General features: G+C 40.2%; 1 protein-coding gene across 1 annotated transcript in view; it reads right to left on the reverse strand.

Annotated features, from left to right (window-relative positions):
• The window catches only part of LOC118406731 (staphylococcal nuclease domain-containing protein 1-like), a 169,195-nt gene that overhangs the window by 2,765 nt on the left and 143,319 nt on the right, over positions 1 to 23,111 (reverse strand). Inside the window, exons 18-22 of the mRNA XM_035807023.1 lie at positions 20,133 to 20,321; positions 14,293 to 14,425; positions 11,008 to 11,131; positions 7,353 to 7,419; positions 183 to 290 (exon numbers count right to left, since the gene is read on the reverse strand). Coding sequence (XP_035662916.1) covers positions 183 to 290; positions 7,353 to 7,419; positions 11,008 to 11,131; positions 14,293 to 14,425; positions 20,133 to 20,321 — 621 coding nt within the window. The remainder of the gene's footprint in view (positions 1 to 182; positions 291 to 7,352; positions 7,420 to 11,007; positions 11,132 to 14,292; positions 14,426 to 20,132; positions 20,322 to 23,111) is intronic.

Genomic DNA, 23,111 nt, shown 5'->3' on the forward strand with positions numbered 1-23,111 from the left:
GGGCCTGTTGTCATCGAACAAACACTCCAGAAACCATTCCTACATTCACTTATTAACTGACGTCACCACCAAACGGTTTGAATGCGCAAGTCTCCAGACAGATAGCAGAAGCGAACTACTATCCGAATGGTACCCAGGCTAGCTTATTGCATGACCGGTAGAATAGAAGTGTGGTGACTCACATCCTCTGGCACGGTGATGAAGGCCAGCTGGTACTCATGGGCCTGGATGGGGAGGCTGTGGAATGAGGAGGGCAGGGCGGCGAGTCTGGCTGCTGGGATCACCTCTCTCTGTAACACAGACGTATGGTTGAGTACAAGGGTGGGTACCGGTACAGAAACTTCACGTACAGGTTCAGACCTAAACCTGGACTTCTAGCCTCCTTCACTGGCCTCTCCGGGGGCATTGGCGTAAGTTGTTGGGAGGGGGGTGGTAGGTGCGATTTTTGACTGAGAATACGCCGGGAAGGAAAATATGCCGCGAAAAGAAAAATGCCCGGGAAAGGAATATATGCCGGGAGCTTGTACCCCCCCTCCCAACAACTTACGCCAATGCCCCCAGAGAGGCCGGTGAAGGAGGCTACTGGACTTCATTGTGAATACTCAGAACAATATTCTATGCCTCTGTTTTAGACCAAGTTTGACTGTAGAAGCTTGGTAAAAATGACCACCAACTCTCCTTTTCTTCCCCCTTTGTCATTTTCTTGGTTCGGTTAGCACTAACGCCTGTTGGTATAATCTGTCCATTTTCGGTTTTCCATTAACCAACCCCTAGTTGAGTACAAGCATTACACCACTACAACTACATGCATGTACATACATATATGTATACAGTTTGTGATCCTACAATTTCATTTTAATAGGCATCAAAAGGCATCAACCCTGAGGTGTTGCCAAAAATTGGTATCCTGAAAACCAACTGTAGGATCATTGAGATTGAAGAGGCAGTGGTAAATAAATCAACAGGACTGTGGTTATGAGCATTTCTAGATTGCTTTCTTTCCATTTACTGATGATTTAGATTGCATGTTCATACACATTTTATATTGAAAATTATATATTTATCAGTTTACATGATGTACAATGCACATTATGTACATTTTTGTACATCATAGAGTCTGCTTAGTCCTGCCACCTAACAAAAGTCTTGCTAACTGCAGGAGGTGAACTTTTTCAGTCATAAGGAGCTGATCTAATTCCAATTCCAACAGACAATGCCATATACATTGTAACTGAGCCACATTGACTACAACATACCATACCTCCCTGCAAAATCTAAATCTGCTTTTCATTGATTATTATAATCTAGAGATGGAAGGAATTGAATTCAGTGGCCAGAAAGAATACAGACATACACACGCATACAGAAATACATGTAATGCCATTAACCACAGTTAACCACAAGATAGGCTAGCACTGGGGTGTTTTACAGGTCCCAGTGCTATATGAAGGCAGTTCTATTGATCCTAAGAAGGTTCTATAGAATCCTATCCTTGGTCCTACAGACCTACAGACTCCTCCTAAACATGTAAACCTTTTTCTGACCGCCTATCCTTTCTGCCAGCACTTTTAAATCAGTACCATTTTGGGAATATAGTTATTGTTGAAAGCAACATAATAACAAGAGATGGACATGCTGGCATCACTCCTTGGACTGTAGAAGTCCTTTAAAAAGTTGGATTTTTTAGACATTTCCATAATTTACAGCTGTTTGATGTATTTGGAAGTTGGGATGGAATAATCAATGATCCTATTTCTGCACATAGACTCTCATTGAAGCCATTACCACCGACCTGAATTGTGTCAACACCTGTACAAAGAGGTCAATCTATTTAAGCTGAGGCTAATTATTCTGATATCAGTGAAAGCTGTGCAATAAGATTATGGGACTTGATACCAATTCTGCTGGGCTGGCAATACACTAGTACCGTCAGTGACCTAAAAAATTGTTGATTGCCAATAGGTTTCCATATTACAAAATCCACAAGAAAGTTGAGTTCGTCTGGAAACCCACCCTATTCCAAAGTTCAGGACTTCATGACCCGTGAACATCGGACAATCTCTACGTTTCGCTATGATGATGAATTAGAGGATGCCGGACATATTGCTGCCATTTAATGTCGTTTAGAGGTCACAGATTCCTCGGTCAAGCTATTTTCTTAACCAGGATTCTTTGGTCTTTGAAGTTTGTGGTTTTTTTGGGGGGTGGGGCATGGGTTCAAATCCTTGCATTCCTGGATATACCTTGTGTCCTTGGGAAAGGTACTTTACACAACTTTCCTCACTTCCACTAGGTGTAAAAATGGGTACCTGACTTTGGCTGGGGTAGGAAAATGTAGCAGAAGGAGAGAGAGAGGGGGGGGGGGGTGCTCTTCCAAAATTTGCCAAAGATATAATGGATTAACAACCCACTGCCCCTACAGCCGCAAGAAGGGTACAGGACCTTAACCATGTTTACGTCAGAACTTTAACGTCTAGTGTAAAGTCATTAGTCGACTCCGCACTCCCACCAGTCTAAGCTTTTGCCTGAGGAAAAGATTAGTGAAAATCCCAGCTTAATGTTGAGATAAATCCTCCTTAAATCCTCCCTCCACCAAGATGTAAGACTCGTCTTTAAAACATCCCTTAGCAGGCGAAGGAGTCTCTGAATCATTTACACGTGGCCGCATGACTTATTGGGGATTTCTAATTGAAAATTAAAAATTCATGTTTTCTTATAGGATCTTAGCCTGGAGCTATAAAGTAACAGGGTTTGTTTTTCCGTTGGTTCTGATACGCTGTTGCAGCAATCAGTGCCGTCCAACTGGGGGAGGATGATACAACTGCTGTTTTCAGTGCTCCATGTATATGTATAAGGGATAGTGTTAGCCTCCTTTGCAGACTTTGATCAGAGGTGGCTTTTATTTTTTGGAGGGGGGGGGGGCTGGTTCGCGATTTTCAACATTGGCTAGGTTCTCTTATGCTAGGAAAGGGAGATTGCTGAGGAAGGGAGTTTGCCGTGGAAGGTAGTTTTGCCCCTTGAGGCATAGAAGGACCTAGCCAACGTTGAAAGTCGCGAACCAGTGCAACCCATAAAAAATAATAATGACTCCTGCTCCAATACAGAATTTGTTTTCAAGTACGTTGTTGTATGTATGTATATACTTCACAAAAACAACCCTTGTACACTTTTCAGTAGACCTGTCTAGCCATTTCATCCCTACTTGCCGGACCATAATCATACAATAATCAATGACTGGAATGAAAGTTCAATAAAAGATAATCATGATGGCATCACATTTGTGTGTGATGGTGGGTGGACAAATCAAATCTATGCTAATATTACTGCTTCATCCCATATGGATCTGAGGCCTACCTGACATTATCCATAATTATCATGATTTTTACATTACATGTAAGTCAATAAGTCAGACAATTTGTTCCCACTATTTTTCCCTCACGTCGTTTCTCAAATATTTTCAACACTTAACGTACCATGTAGGCTGCTAAGATCCTTTAAAAATTCAATCAATCTATTAATAGCTAATGTTGGTCTTGAAAGCTTGAAATATGCTTCTGTCACAGATTTTGTTACTGCCTGCCAACATCATTCAAGCCCAAATGGCATACGGTCCACCTTTACATGCATCAATAGAAACATACGCTAAGCCTTGTATTTTGTATTTTTTTCATGCAGAAAGCTTCCAATACCTGTAACATCATTGAATGGAATTGACCATTTTTATACAAAGTGCTGCATGACAGCCTGTTCCTGGTCGATGGAAAATATTGCTGTCACAAAAAGTCTGTACAAAAGATTAGTCACGATCATGTCTGTCACTTTCTTTCTTCAAACTTCTCGGTAAATTGAAATATGTGTACATTGTCTACATGACAGCATTCAATTTGAATTTCTTGGGGAATGAGAACAAGACAGAGAATGCCATGACCACTGAAGATGCAGCTATAAATAAAATGTCCTCACAGCATGCAACGTGGTCTCTCATATAAGGAAAACGTCAGAATGGTGTCAGAAGGTAAAGACAAGGAAATGTATAGCTCATTTTTACTGGCTCATATTGATTCTGCATTGGAAATGATCTTCACATTTTGTGTTCATTACTTGTCTAAGTCTCTAAAACCAAGTTCTACTGACAGCTTATTCCTGGTAAATGATTAAAATATGTTAATTTTCAATTGAAAAAGGATCAAGGTACACTTTTTTAAAAGTTCTGATGACATATGGATGAGATCCTTGGGGAAAACCAGAATTTATATGAGCATGCAACTAAAATAAAGTTTTGGCAAAAAAAAACTTGCCTGCTTTACAAGATCTAAGTGGTCAGGAGGTTGAACAAATGCCTACACATAGTAAACACACAGAGTATGGTACACCAAAGAATAGATTCTTTATCTTCGTTCTTTGAAATCTTCTTTGACTTTGGTACTGATTTTGGCATTCTATGACTGTCACACATTAGTTGCTGCTATTAGATCTTTCTTTTTTGCAATTTACATGTATGGGATATAAATCTACAAGACATATGTATGTGCTCATGTTGCAGCTGCTTTGTACCATTTCATCCATATATAGTCTCCAAGCAGACCCTACTGTGCCTTAGAGATAATACCAAAGCCGGCCAAGGAGTATAGCCTTAAGCAGGCTATCTTCCTTTGGCTGGCAATACACGGCCAGCTTTGATACTATCTTTAAGGCACCATAGGGTCTCCTTGGTCCCATATAATCAAACCAACATGGTCTTAGGCTAAGTTTTACTTAACAGCTCATCCCTGGTTGGTCAGAATAAAATATACAGCTGTTAGGTTCAGTTCAGTTCAGTTCTGAATCAGTCCAGTTCAGTTCAGTTCAGTTCAGGTCATCTGTGCCACTTTCCTTTTTAAAGCAAATCTGTCAAAATATGCATAATGGCACTTGATTTAAATCTTGTTCTGAATAAGATTTAGGGGGGGTGACAGAAGGGGTCACTAGACGATGCTTAAATAGACCGGCACATCCTCTCAGGAGGAAAACTTCAGAGTGGCGTCGCAAGCTTCAACATCTCATCATCTTCTGGCCATCTCTTGGGAGAGACTGAGTCTGTCATTATTTTGGCTTCATGTGCAACAGTGGAGAGATCAATCAGAAGTAAGTCCTTAACCTTTACACCTTAAAGACCTCTGGTGTACAGCGAGGTAATATATCGCTTCAAGCAACCTTAACCTTCCTTGGGATTCAGCGCCCGAAATACTTTTCTGCATACCTGCACTGGGGCAGGCAACATAGAAGATTACTTGCACCAGACAAATTTTACCTGCACCACTCTGAATTTATTATAGCAGGGCTTGAAATTCATTTTGGGGAATAGGTGCACTGGTGCACCCAACCTAGAAAATTGTAGAATATCAGAATAACCTAATTGCAAACCTACTAAATAAGTAATTTGAACGGAGCTCGTCAGAAATCGGAAGTACTACGACAATCATTTTATTATCTTTACAACACATAGATGTCAAAAATATGGTGTTTACTCACTGAGCTAGTATACTGACATCTTAACATACATAAGCCTATGAAAATACACCCACAGAAAACAATTGAGTGCACAACTCCAATTTTGGGTGCACCTGGGTGCACAAAACCCCAGTATTTCGAGCCCTGTATAGGAAGTAGGATCATACTAAAATTGTTCAGGAACCATTGCTATTTTTTCTGTTATACTTTATAGGTGGCAACATTCAACACAGCTAATAACAATCCAGATACTCCTACATCATATGACATTTATGTATAAAACCCGGTACATGGACCAGTGCATGTTAGGTGCAGGTTGACAAGTTAGAAATACCTGCACAGCTCCAATTTTACCTGCACTAACCTGCATATGCAGGTGGTATTTCGAGCCCTGGGATTGTTAACTTGAGATAGCTACAATTGGAGTTCTGTTGCTGGTTTTCATCACAAAAGCTCTGAGACAAAAACAATAAAATGATTCTGGATTCTTATTAGATCTGAAAGGCAACAAATTTGATGAGAACCTTTTTTATAATTAGAAGACGGTTGCTCCCGTAAGGCTTAATATTAATGTCACATTTCCAAATAGGGGCCCAGCCAGGTTGTTTGTGAAAACGAAAAATTAAAATGTATAGTAAAGATAATACACATTTCAAATAATGCCTACGACCATTTTCTTTACATCTTGTGTTTGGGTCTTTTATATCATATGTTTCATTCCCAAAAGCTGCCCCACTGGACCCCAGTTTGGAAATATGATATAGGCCTTAGAAGTCATGAAAGGTCAAGAACTTTTAAGGTTGCTCTTGGGTTTGAAATTAACAATGGACAGATGCAGTTGGCACAAAAGCTATGCAAGGAAAACATTATGTCAGTTGAGATCTGCATAAGAAATGCTAATCTCTGCAATACATGTAGCAGAGCCAAGGTCCAAACAGACCATTTTTCGGGAGAGGATCATTTTTACAAACCACCTGGGACAAATGTCAGTGCTTGTCAACTACCAAATTGAAGTAGGCAGTACAAGTACATATAATAAGCCACTTCACAGATAAAACTGGCATGTGTATAGCCTGATGTATTGTGGGTGATATGTCAAAGGTGAAGGTACCTAACTTGTAAACAGTTCTTCTCTATACCACACTTAATCCCTTGTCCAGGCGTGTTTTGATTATGTTTGTTTTGTTTGTTTAATGTCTATTGTCGGGCACTATGGCCCATAAGGACGAACAATTTGACTGTACATTTAAAAACAACAACAATAGTCTATAGCTAGTACTACTTAAAATCAAAATACAGGGTTCACACTGCATCTCGTACACGCGGTCTGCGTATGATGTGACAATAGTTATTCCAGAACTTACTTGTGGAAGCAACATCAGAGTACGATAGCACTCTAATAATGTCATTCTCAGACACCAGGAGGCGAGTCGCAAATGAGTGCGTCAGCTTACGCCTCCTGGCATCAAAGGTGTCCACAGTGCAAAAAGCCAACTGTTGCTGCAAGATCTTGGTTGCAACATAATAATCTTAAAGGCATCGTGTAATGCAACTCTAATTCTCTGCAGCGCGGCGGAGCTGTGGTTAGACCACACCTGTGCGCAATACAGAGGACAGCAATGTGCCATAAATAGAACTCGTTTTGCCTCAGCGGAGCAGTTGCCAAATGTTCGGGATAAGGTGTTGGCTTTTGATTATGTCTCAGGTGCCTTCAACTTTAACACGTTACCCACAAAACATCACGCTACACAATAATAATCTCTGACATTATGTAGAACTGATACCCAGCCAGACTTGAATGATATTCTGAAAACGAACTCACCCTTACTGATTCGTCAAAAGATTAAGAAATGACAACTCACATTCCCATAGTCCACATACAAGACGTTGGCTTGGTTCCCAGACACTTTCTCCACTCTGGCACGGTACCTGCATGGATAACAAAAGGAGGATCAAAACTCTATGTATTATCTATACAAATCTGAATCTAATCTAAACTTCATACTAGATTTTTGGCATTCTGAAAACTTCTGAAATGAAATCAACTCCATCAATGTTAGGGCGGACTATCAGTCAGAGTAAGTTGTGACAATGAAAATCATTATGGTGCAATTTTAAACTTTATGTCCATACACGCTTTAGATTGCAACATAATGTTGATTACCGTCACAAATGAACTTACTTTTAAGAAATGTATCATGTTTTTCATAGACAAAATGAACTAACTTAAAGTTTTCTTGACATTGACAAATTATTTTTTCATATTAATCACTGTTGAAACAAAGGAATATTCATCGAAAACAGCTTTTGGCTGGTATACCCTTAAGTGAATTGTGAGTGAGTAATATGTACAACATAGTATTGTACGCATACATGTACATGTATGGTACAAATATGATGAAAGACATGTCTCATCTCAAAGACCACCCCTGCTGTTGCTATATCTATTATTCACTCTTTGCAAGCTGTTTCAATCTCAAGTTTGACCCAATTGCTGTAGATAACATGATATGTCTTTACCATCAAAGGCTACACATATATAGGCCACCGCTGAAAATTTACATTTTAATCTTTTCTGGTCAAAAATCTAGGTTTCCAAGAGTCCTCTAGATTGCTTCCGATGCATCAGTTACATCTTCTGACCAATGGGGTGTGACCTTTTCATCCCGCCATAAATCGTGTTAGCCAGCGGACCCGACAGTTCCATTTTCTCGCTGTCACCCGGTGTCATGTCGCTGAGCAGGGCAGCATTAAGCCCCTCACCCCTGCTGACATCGGGTACAAAATCCTGTCATGGCATTTATCCTGGGACAAGATAAACGATGTCAGGGTCAATTACGTGTTCCCAAGACACTTCTGACACTTTCCCATGATTCTGAAGTTAGATTTATGTTGTTTGCAGTTTTCTTCTTGTGTAGAACTCTTTCTGTAGGGCTTCCTCCCAGTACAAGTTTAACATCACTTTATTTTTTGGACAGTTTGTACCAAACTGAATGTGATTATAGCTCCCCATCTTTGTTTTTTTTATATTGACTTGAATATAATTAAACTTCACAATGAGAACTCTACATTAGAGTTGAGACATTTTGCTGCCAGCTCAGCATGAGGGGGAGTTCTACTCAAATCTTGTGTACTTAGTTTTATTGTACAAAAATCTAAACTTTGCAGAGAAGTACAGAAAGCCATACAATATAATTGTACTGATCAGTGTAACCATTTATTAATTTTTTAGCAGAAACTAACTTTGTCCTGTAAGTAATCTAGACTACTATTAATAACAATACTGTATTTCAATTTCTAAAGTCATAAAATTGATAGTTTTTTTTTTTTTTACAAATTTTGGGTAGCCTGTAAGTATTTCGTTTCTTTACATCCAAGTCTATGGGACATACATTGTAACATCTCACCTTTTTTGGTACACAGAATTATGGATGACAATCATATAAGATATTTCAGAAAGGGTTCTATCCACACCCCAGCCAGTCAATCTTCCTTAGCAGGAGACAGGGCACTGCGCAGCCTCCCAGGCACCTCTGACCCCCAAATGGAGGAATCACATATTTGAAGCATTGGATCATTCATCTTGAGGAAGGCCTAAGAATCCTACTCCATATTCACTTACAACTGATATTTGTATGTAGGCTACTATTTAAAAGATCTTTTCACAGTTAGCATACAGACATACATTGTGTAGTAGGCACATAATATCTGACCACCTCTCATAGCTAGTCTTATCTGACTGAAGTGAAGGAAATCAAGTCCTTGATTTGAAAGGCTTGATGGAGGATAGGTGAATGAAGTGGACAACACTGTCAAGTTTGAACAGGAGTATCAACTCACATACAAATGTAGCTATAATCGGTAATAGGTAAAAATGTCATAATTCTTGGAACCTTGAAGTTCCCAGCTTGCTACCAGGGGAGTGCTTAGTCTTTTATGGACGTGACAACAGGATGCCAGGATAGGAAGCTATCATAAACATTCTATGAAAAAACTTTGGGGGAAATTCTGTTGCGGACAATATGACAGGAACATGGGAGTAAAAAAAAGACGATGATCAAAATGCATTTCAAATCTTGGACAGGAAAATCAAATTCTCTTACATGTACAAACGTTCTTACAATACTGTGTTGACGCAAGCTCGATGTATGAAGTCCTATTGTAAAAAAAGTCTATCACTACGGTGACCTACATGTACTATTAACTGTCTTTGTCTTTTAGTCAAATTAATACCTCCTAGCTATGAAATTAAAAAAAAATACTGTAGTGAAAGTTACAATAACTTACATAGCCATTTTTTCCAAATCATCAAGCTGTATATAACTGGATGTTTTACTGAGTTTATGTCCAGAATGAAGAGGCTTCAGGTTTTATTCTATGCATGATCCATGGCTTCCAATGGCTCGGAAAACAGGACAAAGTGCGTCACAAGGTGCCCGTATTCCACCTTTACGATAATGACCTTGAATGTCATGCCTTTCACCGTGGCAGACTTGGGAATGTAAGAGCCTATATTGTCATGTTATATGCAGTGTTTGGGACTCGTAACGCTGCATTTACTGAATTGCGTCAGCCAGGTTGGAAGGTGCATGACTCATATCGTCATAGTTGCGACTACACTGTGGGCATGAATTAATAATCCCATCTTTATGGTACCTGAAGGATCAACTACATTTGACGCACTGCTTGTTTCAACTCAAGCAATCTGGGAAAAGACACCTAGTCTATAAAATCTTAAAGGAGAGAAGACTTGCCTTTTTACATATTTACTCACCAAGGTGTAAAAAGGAGCAAAATTCACTATGCAATATACGTATACTCAGGTTGACTTTTACACAAATACTCAGTTCAAATATGCACTTGAAAGATAAATCTTTTACCCATGATACCCTATTTCCACACGCATCCATTTGCCAATCAAGCCAGCCATCCAGCCTGAAAAGAAACCTTTTAACTACCCATCGTAGTCTCTACCAGACTCCCGCCTGGTGGAATAGTGGCAGGGGACTTTGGGCGAGTTAGGAATAAAAGCCTAGTTTAGCAGTTAAAAGCCAGTTCACTCCTAGGCCAAGGAGTTACCGTACTGTAAATGCAGAAATGTTCCCGGTTTTCACGGTGGCCACTTTACTTTGAATTTAAAACCACCGCGAACATTTTTCAATGGCACTTATAGACTACAGTGCATGGTGCTAATTCAAACTTATAAAACCACAGCGAAAAGTCCATTTTCCTGCTCTAGCGAAATTAAATCCCCGCGAACTTAAATGCATTTACAGTAATTGGTGCGGCACTGCTGGGTTCATTCACTGCTGCACAGTACAGTTGAATGTGTTATTTTTGCCGATTTTTTATAACTTTGTATTATACGTAAAAGTATGACTAAGACGACAACAAAATACCCAAAACGTCGGAAAATTTGTTCTTTATCTCTGAAATTCGTTGAGTAATCCTTCGGACCCCACAGTGCCACACCGGTGCCCTACGTGCAATTGAGATACCACCTTAAAGTTTACTCACCATTCCTCATCCACAAACTTTGCGGCACACAGGTCTCCCTTGCGCGGGGTGTAGGCGCCCTGGAGAGGGGGGGTGTCTGTCATCTCTGTACGCAGTTCTTCCATCATTTTCTCCAGATGTGGGCCTGCAGAGCAATCAAATCAGCAATCAACAATAACGTACAAAACTTCTTTGTGAGTCAAAAAAAACAAATCAGATATTACCATTCCAAAGTTAAAACAGAACAAAAACATAGAAATTTCATTCATAACTGAACAAACTCTCTACTTAATGCCTAGGTTACACATAGCCGACTTTGGCTCCCGAACACTAGCCGACTCTTAGCCGACCCAAGTCGGCAGTAGTTCGGGAGTAGTCTGACCAGTTTAGGCCACGCCTATTTTTTAGCGCCGAACATGTCCCGAACACCTCCCGACCGGTAAATGACTTACTCCCGACTGTGTCCCAAATGCAAACTAACCTATCACCAACCATCCCGACCTCTAGCCACAGACTGCCGAATCACTCCCGACTGATCCCCAACCGATTGCCGACCCTTTTTCGACTTGAAATAGACATAATCAGCGATTTTCAAAAGAGTGCTCATTTTCGTTTTTAATCAAGAATGTCCTTTGTTCTATTTGTAAACATCACTAAGAGATCAAATTTAGATCACATATAGCTCCAGTGCGGCATTTATCGGGTCTTTTTGTTTTTAGCTGGATGTCGGTCGTGTGAAGTTCGGGAGTGATTCGTCTACGTTCTGGCAATAGTCTTTTTGCTTGGCAATGAGTATAGCAGAGATTTGTCTAAGGTCTTGGGGTAAATCATTGGTAAGTTGGAAACAAGCTGGGAGTAAGTCAGCAATGTTTATGGCGTGGTTAAGATTTAATTTGACTGCTGACTTACTCCCGAACACCAACCGAACACTAGCCGACCGTGCCGAACACCAGCCGACCACCAACCGACCCATTCCAGAGTTGCCGTTCAGAGCCGAATGTTTTGAACATTTCAAAACATTCGGATGGAGCAGCCGAACACCAGCCGACTCAGCCGAACGCCAACCGAACGCCATCCGACTCAGCCGAACACCAGCTGACTACAGCCGACTAGCTCCCGAATCACTCCTAAACCATAGTCGGGAGAGAGTCGGGAGCCAAATTCGGCTATGTGTAACCCAGGCATAAGAAAGCTCTTCAGAGTCCAAAATTTGTTTCAAAGGTCAAGGTGTAAAGGGACAAAGGCATTTTCATACAATGACGAATTTATTTTACCTTTACCAACTAAATCAGCTAAAAAGACAGACGTGAAGTAAAATTCGCCAGGCCCCTTCAAACTGACTTCAAAAGTCAGGACATATTTCGATATCAATGAATCACTATTCCAAGGAAAAGGATGTTGTAATTATATTTAAAAAAGCCTGTTCTAACTGACAGTTTAGTGAGAGAAATTAAATCTTAACATTGTGATGCATTGGGGGATGTGGACAAATTTCGCAAGGAGCTATACAAAGATATGCGCAGGGGAGTTAAGATGATGTTGACAATGACCTTCTTAGCCATGAATACTTAGAACAAACTTATAGACCTTCTGGAAACGCACATATCAAGTAAGTCTTAAGAGATAGACTTACTAGACTGACTGTAGCTTGATCACTTCAAGCTTAATATATTATCAAATAGCCATTACCATAAAATAAGTAATAAACCATTATTAGCCACAAAAAATATATGGAGGAGGACCTTCATACACACATTTACTTGCATGCATCAGAGTAACCGTAACTCGATTATCACGCGATAAAATGCAACATTTTCTACTGTATGATTTTATGGATTTCCCCCGACTGGAAGGGAAACGTTTATGAGACACACCTTCTTTACAACCTTACAGTCTGAGTCAAAGGCTTTGTTGATGAAAAGAGGACCATTAACACTGCCAGGATGTGACATTTGAAACTTATGGGAAGTTGATTGTAGAGTGTCAAAGTGGAAAAATGACAAAAGATCAAGACACTGGCCAAAGCAAAAATACTGATATCAAATGACCTTCGGACAAATTTGTTGATCTCCTGAAGGTTGCTGAATACTGCCAAAGTGTGAAGAGAATTCTATGATTCAGTGAAAATCCAGTGCTATAATGGATTGGGCTCCGTGACCTGAGAACATCGGTTGATCCTTAAAATTTGAGCAGTGATCAAGAGAAAATTGCCAGTATTGTTGCCAAAAATGTTCTTTTTTAATGTTTTTTACTGCCAAAGTGTGAAGAGTATTCTACGATTCAATGAAAATCCACTGCATACATTGGATTGTGCTCTGTGACCTGTGAACATCAGTTGATCCGTAAATTTGTGCAGACATCAAGATAGAGGATATTGGCTGTATTGCTGCCAAAAATGTCCTTTTTCATGTTAGAGCTCTCTGACTTGTAAGGCAAGCTACTTGACACAGGCTTCTAAGTGCATAGCCATGGGATTTTTCTTCTACACTGGCTCTTATGATGCATTTGCAAATGCAAATGTGGGACATTTAATTTCATTTGATGCGTTTTACTGCCAGTGAAATATGTCAGTGTCTTAATCATTAACTCCAGCGCAGTCTACGGCCCCTGCAGGACAGCAGTAATTGTCACGTACGGCTCATCTTTGTTGAACGTTGATTATATGTTATGTCACGTAATAAACGGCAGTTGTCATGCCTCACTTGTTTCATGGTGCTGTTATTACATTCTGCAACATCGGGCATTAAAATTTATAGCAATCTAGAGTTACATATACCATGTGATTGAATTTTGTTGCAAATTCATTCCATGCAATCTTCCTTTTTTTCATAAACAGATATCAATGGAGCCAAAATAATGTATGAGTATGAAATAACATATCTCTAGTTTGTAGGCATTCAGTCCTACATGTAAAGTTATTACTTTCTTTGAGTTACTTAACATACTTCATTTGTGTGAAGATACAAACAATTTTTTTACTGAGAACAATGATCTTTTTATTTCCCTGTTGTAAAACAGTCAGAGTGGAGATTGTAATCAAACACTTGCTTCTTCTGGGCTTGACAGACACTTAAATTTTCAAACGCATTCTTTGTCAACGGTTGAGTGCAACGATGTTACATTTTGTGAGTAAAATCCCCCTATAACGAAAACAGTTTGTGTGGTTCAAAGGGGTCTTTTGGAAGGGAGGGGGGGGGGCTTACACTTTAAAGTTACAGAGGTTAAGACAACTCTCAGTGCGTCTAGTTTCTTCTCTCAGACTGATAAAAAAGGCCAGAGTGACATTGACAAAGATTGGGTGCTTACCAGTCTCCACGTGCTGTGCGTAGAACTTCATCTCCTCCCCGACCTCCGTCACCACCACGTCCTTGTAGTTGACATTGCGCTCTGCCTCCTCAACAACCACGATGTCCTTGGGCTCCTCATAGTTGGCCCACATCTAAAGATATTCAAACCAAAACTTGGTTGGTTTTGCATACCCGGTAAGCCGCCTTATTTATGGCGCAACACAACAGGTTTGCGCTGAATAGTACAAGCTGCATATCTGAATAGATTTATTTGATCCACTTACACTGGAAGGACCCCTACTCTTTACGATAAGTGTGGTGGGTTCTTTGCTCGAGGTGTAGCTCTCCTCAAACAAGGGACCTCCATGTAATATCCTATCGGAGGGACGGCCCTATCTGATGCTAGGTGCTCATTTTCACCTGAGTTAAGTGAGGAAAGTCAATGTAAAATGCCTTTCCCAAGGACAAAAGATCAGTGACACATCACCGGATTTGAACCCAAAACCTCTGGGTTATGAATCAAACACCCTGCCAATTGTGCCACGTGACCCCACGATACTGACACGTATCGTTTTATCCAAAACGAAAACCAAAAGTTAAATACATTAAGTTTTTTTTACTAATAAGAGACAAAACGTATGACAAAAGTAATGGGTCAATTTCCTGAGGAAGCCAGAGTAACATTTATAGATTTGGTTAAGTCCTTCTTTGTGTCAGAGAAAACCCCTACTTTCTATAACAAAATAAATGTAATATATTTCAACCTCTCCAACACTGTGCATTAACTATACAATCTACTTGCACTAAAGGACTGTCAATAACTGAAAACCTCTTTTCCCATTCTCTACATAACAAAATAAAACCATTGCGCATGCATGGTGGCCTCAAGGCACAAAATTAAACAAGACAGGATTGCACCCCTCAGTCCCCTGGTCACTTAAGGGACTACACTTAAGGAAAGTGGCTGCCCTCAAGGACACTCAATACTCAGCAGACCACTTTCCAACATGCCCCTTCAACCCCACCCCTCTTGAATGTTGTCTACTGTGGGTGCTGGTTGAATTTGGAAGACAGAATAAGCTTCGAGTGACAGTAACTTCATGAAACAGGTGCATGACCTGGCTTGTGAAAGCGTCCACTTTGGGGACCCATGCGTAGACAAGCCAAGTTGAGGGACTATGAACAATGTATAGGTAAGGGACCGTACGGCGTTTAGTGAGGGGGGAGGGCCGGTCGCCAGAGGGTCGGGTCAAAAAATTTTTGCATGGCCCTCCCCCCAGGTAATTTTTTTTTTGCTAGGCCCTCCCCCCAAGACAAAATATTTTTGCTTGGCCCTCCCCCCTCCCATCAACTTTGAAAAAAAATATTCAAGACGCCAATAAAACACTGCGCTCCCGCATTCGGAAATGTCCTTTGCGTCATACTTTTTCATGATTTTCATCGAGAAGCAGATCTCTCACCCCTAGTAAAAAAAGGAAAACAGAATGGCTCAAAATATCTGCTTAATAGATGGATAAATATCTGCTTCATAGAGGCATAAATATTTGCTTTATAGAAGCTATTTCATTGTTTTGATATTAAAACAACACCTGAAAAGCATTTGTACCTGGATTTCTAGTAGATTTGCGCCACGAAGCGGCGCGCGCTCCGCTCCCTAAATTTACGTATTGCAAGCTCGCGGGCCTGAGAGGCTTGACGGAAACTATTTTCAATTTACATATATTTTGGATTTTTTCTTGGTTCTGTGGTGGTAATAACTTACGGTAAATCGGGGGAAAAAATGAAAACCAAAACGACAGCAGCACGATTCAACTTCCAAAACTGTAGTGGGGAGGGGGGCGCCGACGCGTGACGCTGATTTTCCCACGGCGGGGTAAGACCGGTCGCCGGCGGGCGTGAGACCGCAGACTTGCAGGAGATCTTTTAGAAATGCCACGCTTTTTTTGCCACGATTTCCTGCATTGCTTTTTTATGGGAAAATTTGCTGGTTAGATGACATTTCTATGAAAAAAAAATACGAGGGTTTCAAGTTTTTGAGAACGACGTTCCGAACACCATGTTCGGCGCCAAAGGCACGAGAATCGCAAGGTAGGTCCGGGAGAATTTTGAAATCTTGACCCTCTTAAAAGCTATTTCCTTCAGTTTGAGGAGATATTTTGCTGACAAACAAAGCTAACTTTAATAGCATTTCAATTTAGAAATACAAAATTAAATCCCCCCCAAACACATTATCACGATGTCGGTCATCAAAGGCGCGAGGCCGGTCACGTCAAAAGGGATCCAGGGAAATTTGCAAATATTTACCCTCGAGCTCTGAAACGCCATTTCTTACATTTTGAGGGCAATAAGACAGGGGTAAATTTTGCTGGCAGACTAATACAGAGTTTAATAACATTTCTGTACGTGAAGAAGGTTTTCGAGGGCGTCATGCATAAGCCCCGCCCCCTCCCTTTCGCATTTTTACTGTGTCCCGAGCGCCAACCTCGGGCGATCCCTTGCAGAGGTCCAGAAAATTTTTGAAATCTTGACCCTCTGAAACGCCGTTTCTTGGATTTTAAGGGACATATTTTGCTGGCAGACCAAGCTATTTTTTTTTGCTTGGCCCTCCCCCCAAGTAAAAAAAAATCTGCTAGGCCCTCCCCCTGGCAAAATATTTTTTTGCTTGGCCCTCCCCCCCCTGGCGACCGGCCCTCCCTCCTCGCTAAATGCCGTACGGTCCCTAAGGCCTAGAGAAAAATTTTTTTTATGTGTTTCCTGTTTCCCTTCCTACCCTGAAAAAACCTGCCAAACCTAGACTTGTTTGGGGTGGGCAGTGGAGTCACATATTTCCCGTTAGACTTTTTATTCAGCCTGCTTCCTATTGAAGTAGCTAAATTATGAATAAGGTAAAGTTATCCACTGATCTGATTTGTAACCATTATATGCAAAATTAAAGTTTAACACAGTGACTGAAAAATACACTTCAGTTTTACCTTCAAGTTGTTAAATATGGTAACATTATTCAATTTTAATGTGTTTGAAGTCAAGTAGAAGTGTGGCTCTCCTCAAACGTTCACTTTCACTTGAGTAGAGCAGCGAAATGGGTGCAAAAAAGTGCCTTTGCTACAAGGACACAGCATTGGGGCCTGCTACATTGTATGAATATGAACCATAAACCTTTAAATTCTAATAATTATCAACAATGTAACCTTAACCACCAGATGTACATTTCTATGCCACCATTTCTTCCACGTTTGGCACTTTTCCGGTCTCTGACATTGATCGTCACCTACTAATGACAGTATCCTGAAACCTCTGCAAATTTGTTCAATTACACAAAACGAAATACCAGTAATTAAGTTCCTCATTTACGTCGTTGTGACGGAAACGCCATGAGCTGGCAGTTTCTTCTTCCCAAACAACTTTTTAACACCCTCCGTGTATTCCCAGACCAGCACCCTCCACACTGTAACCCCCGCAATAACCGTGCATTAAACTGATTTGATGTTAACTACAAGGTAACAAATTTCCAAGGCTGTTGCCATCTGATGGGTATATAGGAGCAATCTGCATGGCTAACCACTATCTCTTATGGCCAAACTGCAGTAAACACCTCGCAAAGCAGGGCTGTTTTCAGCCTGGTTTCCTCCAGCCCAGACCTTCCGGCTCCTGTCCTAAAAACCCCATCAACTGCAGCAATCAACTCACTCGGCCAGCTCACACAGCGTGGCATAACTGTATTACACACTAACAACTTGGGGTGGGAGCTTTGTCCACTGACACTTAGCTTCTGAATCCGGCACAGAATCAATCAAACTTTAACAAAGAAGTGTGACCGCAAGATTGGTAATTATAATTTTTGACGTCAACATGAGACTTTTGGTTTGCCCCAGATTTAGTTAAGTTTGAAGATGTTACAGTAAAAATGACTGCAAAATTCTAAGATTTCTTGATCCACAATTGCTTATTATATAATAAATATACATTTTGATAGAAGTATACATATAATAAGGCCTCAGTCTATAAGACTAGTTCGTTTCAATTCGCTTTTCTGTTAATATTCCTGTATGTAGTGACTGTCAAGGTTTTTTAGAAACTCATCTCAAAAAACAGTGATGAAACTCCATCTACAAGTACATTTTTGTAAGACTGAGTTGAACTATATCTACCAAAACATTCAATGTACATTTTGGAAATCCTTTCCGAGCTTCTCTTGCCTGTCTTCAACAATAAATACAGTACACGGCCGAAGCTTCAGGTTCATTTTCTGAGCTGGGTGCCAGGATTAAAAATTATCAAATCATAACACAGTGACTCATTTTAAGCCATAACAGCATAATCAGAAACATCCTAGACTATGTAATTTTTCCAAACTATTAAAGTCATGCATTAATTACAGTCTTGTGTGCCAAAACTTCCTTACTCTCAAAACTGTAATTAAAATTCGAGTTGCCTTGAGGTAAGTTACAACAGTCATGTCCTCATAAACTTGAGTTTATTCAAATCAAGTGTACCACAAAAATGTTTCCTTTTAAGAAATGCTAGATTAAACATTTTCAACTGGAAAGAACAAAAAAAAATGTCCTTTTCAACGACCTATCATTAATGCATTCCAACAAGAGTACCAGTCCTCCATTTTGAATGTAGTCTATCTAAAGCACCACCAATCAACTCAGCTTGGAACTGACAAGCAACGGCTGTGATTTCGTTGCTGTGTGCTTAATGTTAGCAATTTGAAACATCAGAAAACATAGTGTTTTGAATTAGTAATACATAAAACAACGACTGCACGGAAAGTCTGAGGCATTATTTGTATACCTTAAGCTTTTATTACCTGGAATCTATCATCAGTTACTAATTGTAAGTACTAAATATAATATGTCATGATGGCTTTTGAAATTTCAGTTTAAATTCAATGAATACAATCATAATGTTTTCTGACGTTTCATATGAAAGTCACTAAACGCTACCATCTCTGAACTGTAGTAAATGAAGTTCACTCCTTACCTTGATACCGAATACTCAGTTAATTTTGCAGTCACTGTGGTTATAATTCAAAGTATGAGGGAAAAGGAGGTTTTTGCATGTTAAATGGAGGTCTCATGTGCAGGGACAGCCACACCTCGAGCACGTTAAAGAACCCAACGCACTTATCAAAAAGAGTAGCCCTTGGGGTGTGAGTGGTCAAATCTTAGTCTGGTCTCCAGGTTAACATCAAGGTGATAGTCACCTATTATGTCAATCATTCCACAAATGTGGTAAAACTGAATAAACAATTGATCAAAAATAAAATTTAGATACAGTCAAACCTGCCCAAGACGACCACCCGGGGGACCGGGGAAAAAGCGGTCGATTTGGACAGGTGGTCGCTGAGAAGAGTATCGACTCCAAACATGCCCGATGCAAAGTATAAATGGTTTCCGTTGTGTTAAATGGCAAATAGCAAGCACAGTGAACACACGCAAAGAAGGGAAGTATTTAATGTCAAATATAACACGCACACTGTAAATTGTAAATCTAACCCAAGCCTTTATCGAGCTTTTTTACGATGTTTTAAAGCTCAATATTTGTACACTAACGTTTTAGTAAGGGAACTTTGATGCTGTCAGTTACCATACAATCCTTTATTACGTGTTCTTGATCGCCGTATCTGAAATAACTACGGTGCACCTTTCGAATTCGATGCCCGGTACGTCAGGTGGTCGTTGAGAACAGGTCGCTTAATGCTTACGTCAATGGGAAAAAAAATTGGGACCGAGAAAAAGCGGTCGAAATGGCCAGGTGGTCGCTGAGAGGAGGTGGTTGCTCGGGCAGGTTTGACTGTAGTTTCAAGATTTACAGTAAATTTATCTTGCTGATGGAGAAAAACCCAAATTCTACCTTGATCTTTTCCTTCTTGGCCTCCTCCTCTGCAGACACCAGGGTGTGGTAGTACTGGCTACGCTCGGCCGTGAAGTGCACCTTGGACAGGCCTTCCTTCACCAGCGCCACAGACAGGTTCACTCCGTCAACAAACAACCAGCCGATGAAGTTCCCAGCCTTGTCGATGTTCTCAACTTCTACCTCCACCTGCACAGAATGACAAAAAAAAACTTTTTAGTTCGTGACAAGTTTCATTGACTGCATTCCTGGTTAAGCCTATTGCTCATATTTCCTGGCCGAGCCAGGCAGCTTTGGGGAACAAAAAGTATGATATAGACACCAAACTACACAAGATGTAAAGAGAATAGTCATGGGCATTAATTGTGTAGATTTATACTATACATTTCTATTTTTCGATTCCACGAACAGCCTGACTGGGCCCCAGTTTGGAAATTTAATGTGGTGTTAGCCTTAGATGGTCTGTTCTTGGGGATAGCACTTTACAATGTACATGGCTTTCTTACTCCACCAAAGTATAAACATGGGTACCTGTCTTAGGTTCTTTTTTTGCGGGGGGGGGGGGGGGGGGAGAGTTGAAGGGCAGTGGAAGGAGGGTTTGGCTCTGGATACAGTGCCCATTCAAGACACAGTGGGTTAACAACCCACTGCCCCATATTAGCATGGCCTAGAAGTATAAGGGATTTTTACCTTATTTAATTTCACTGTTGTTCATTTGATGTAATTGAATGGTTCGGGTCTGGACTACATATATTAGAACTGACAAAAGAGGACTTTCCCTTCAACACCATGATTTCAAAAAATTAATAAGCATACTTCTATACAAGGAAATATATATATCCATTTAATTCTGAAACTAATAATTCAGTATTATTATCATCTCATTCTGCTTCATATGAAATTTGTCATCATTATTAATATCAATCAATAATGTTAATCCTCAATATTAACCTTTTTTTCTGATATGGTCCATGCACTACACTAAGTCTTCTAATTGTAACAGTTGAACTCAGCAGGAAAGCTTATCTTGTTCACAAGCCATGTTTGTAAAATATGATATGATATGATACTGACATAACAGTAAATAACATCTTATGACAACAATGTATCCAAGGAATGCAACAAAGAAATGGTTTTCAAACACTGGTATGACTCCATGTATCGCTAAGATTTGTCTGAAGCTCACAAGTTCCGGCCACGTGTCCAATCAATACGTATCTAACATCGCTCCAATGAAGACAGATGTAGCTTTACCATTACCCTAGTAATCTATGACCAGTCTCTGTACAGAAAAAACAATGCACTGGAAACAACACTCGCTGATGACCATCTGGAATGAAATATGATTGGCTAACCTCAAAGATTGACCACTGATTGAAAACTTCAAACTCCGTCCATTAACCTACTTTTGCACTGAGCTTTTGAGTGGTCCTTTATGGCCGCATTAATGAAGAAAAATCCATCCCCATCCTTTACAGTGGACCAATCCATTCTCAATAGCACCTGGGACGAGTCATGCCAATTGGGGGGTGAGAGACAAATCTTCTGTACAAAAATTGTGTTTGAGTAAAAGATACCAGCTCATTGAAATTGCAAAATAAAAAGCCAAACCAAATCTTTCATTCAAATTATTCGAATTCAAATTTCGTGCTTGAAACAGAGGTAGTATCAACAAAACCCAGAGAAAGTAGTGATGTGTAGCAATTGCAAAGCAGAGAATGTAAAAACAATATTTCAAGACGTCTGATATTTCCCAAAACTTACCAGACGTTGAACCAGCAAAATGATTACATGATACAGCAATAAGAAGTGCCAGCAACGACTATTACAGTAAATGCATACAGATGTTCTCGTTGAAAAAAGTAAAAGGCCAAAGGGCGGCAGCTTTTTCATTATCAAACTGAATGGAGCTTCATTATTAAAGTAACGCTTATCACTGATGAGTGCTTACGAGTGCTAAATGTCTTTGGGTTTTATCCAAAATTCATACAAAAAGCAATGCAACTGTTGATAAATCTGTCTGCAGATTTTCTGGGCCCCATAAGATGATATGCTGGTCTGTATCATCATAGGCTAAAACATTTGCAACACTTTCTAATGTTATAATGGGTCATCAGAAGTCTTAATGACCACTAAAAAATACTATGTAAATTTGATGTTCCCTTGTTCCGTTATCGTCCTTAGAAGATTTTGATAAAAATGCTCCAGCAGTTCTAGAGCAACCTGCTGGGGGGCCCAAACATACACCACATATCTCTTATGTCACAAGCTATCTGCCACAAAAAAAAAATAAGATAAAGACCATAGCACATTCAAGTCAAAAGATTTAAAGAAAAAAAGGAATTTCTGCCGCAGTACCAAGGTCACGTACCAGGGGACCCAAAATTTATCATTTCCTTCGTCTTCCCAACACCTACCCACATACCAAATATCATTATAATCCATCACGAGGTTCTTGAGTTAAGCTGACTACAAAAATCCAGAAACACAGACCGACAGACAGACCCAAAACTTTATCTTCATTTTTCATGGAGATAATTAAAATAGTGAGCCATAAAAAATGTAATGTGCAGACTCTCCACATGTAATGAAGATCACACCCTTCTGATGCATTGGAAAAATACAGTACACATTGGACTCCAAATGTTATCGTCTTTCGCAAGACAAATAACAGCATTGACCCAGATACGTATAGATGCGCTGTCGCACGTCTGGGTGTGATGGACGACACCACTACCCGCGAGATGTTTTGCCATCGGAAGCTGTCAGGGGAGGACGCATGTGTTTTCCACATCAGGCAAATCCTGCCCTGCAGGGGGGTGTTAGAAGTGTCTGCCTAGTCACGATAAGTGCGACCTGACCGTCGCTCCACAGTCCTCGCGTTTGATGGATAAGGCCACAGGGGTCAATCAATACAAAATAACAGTGGCATAAACAGCAGCCCCAGTTGCAGGGCTGTCTCAGGCTTAAGAATTTTTT

The sequence above is a fragment of the Branchiostoma floridae genome, chromosome 19 (assembly GCF_000003815.2).
Source record: "Branchiostoma floridae strain S238N-H82 chromosome 19, Bfl_VNyyK, whole genome shotgun sequence".
In the NCBI taxonomy this organism is placed as follows: Eukaryota; Metazoa; Chordata; class Leptocardii; order Amphioxiformes; family Branchiostomatidae; genus Branchiostoma; species Branchiostoma floridae.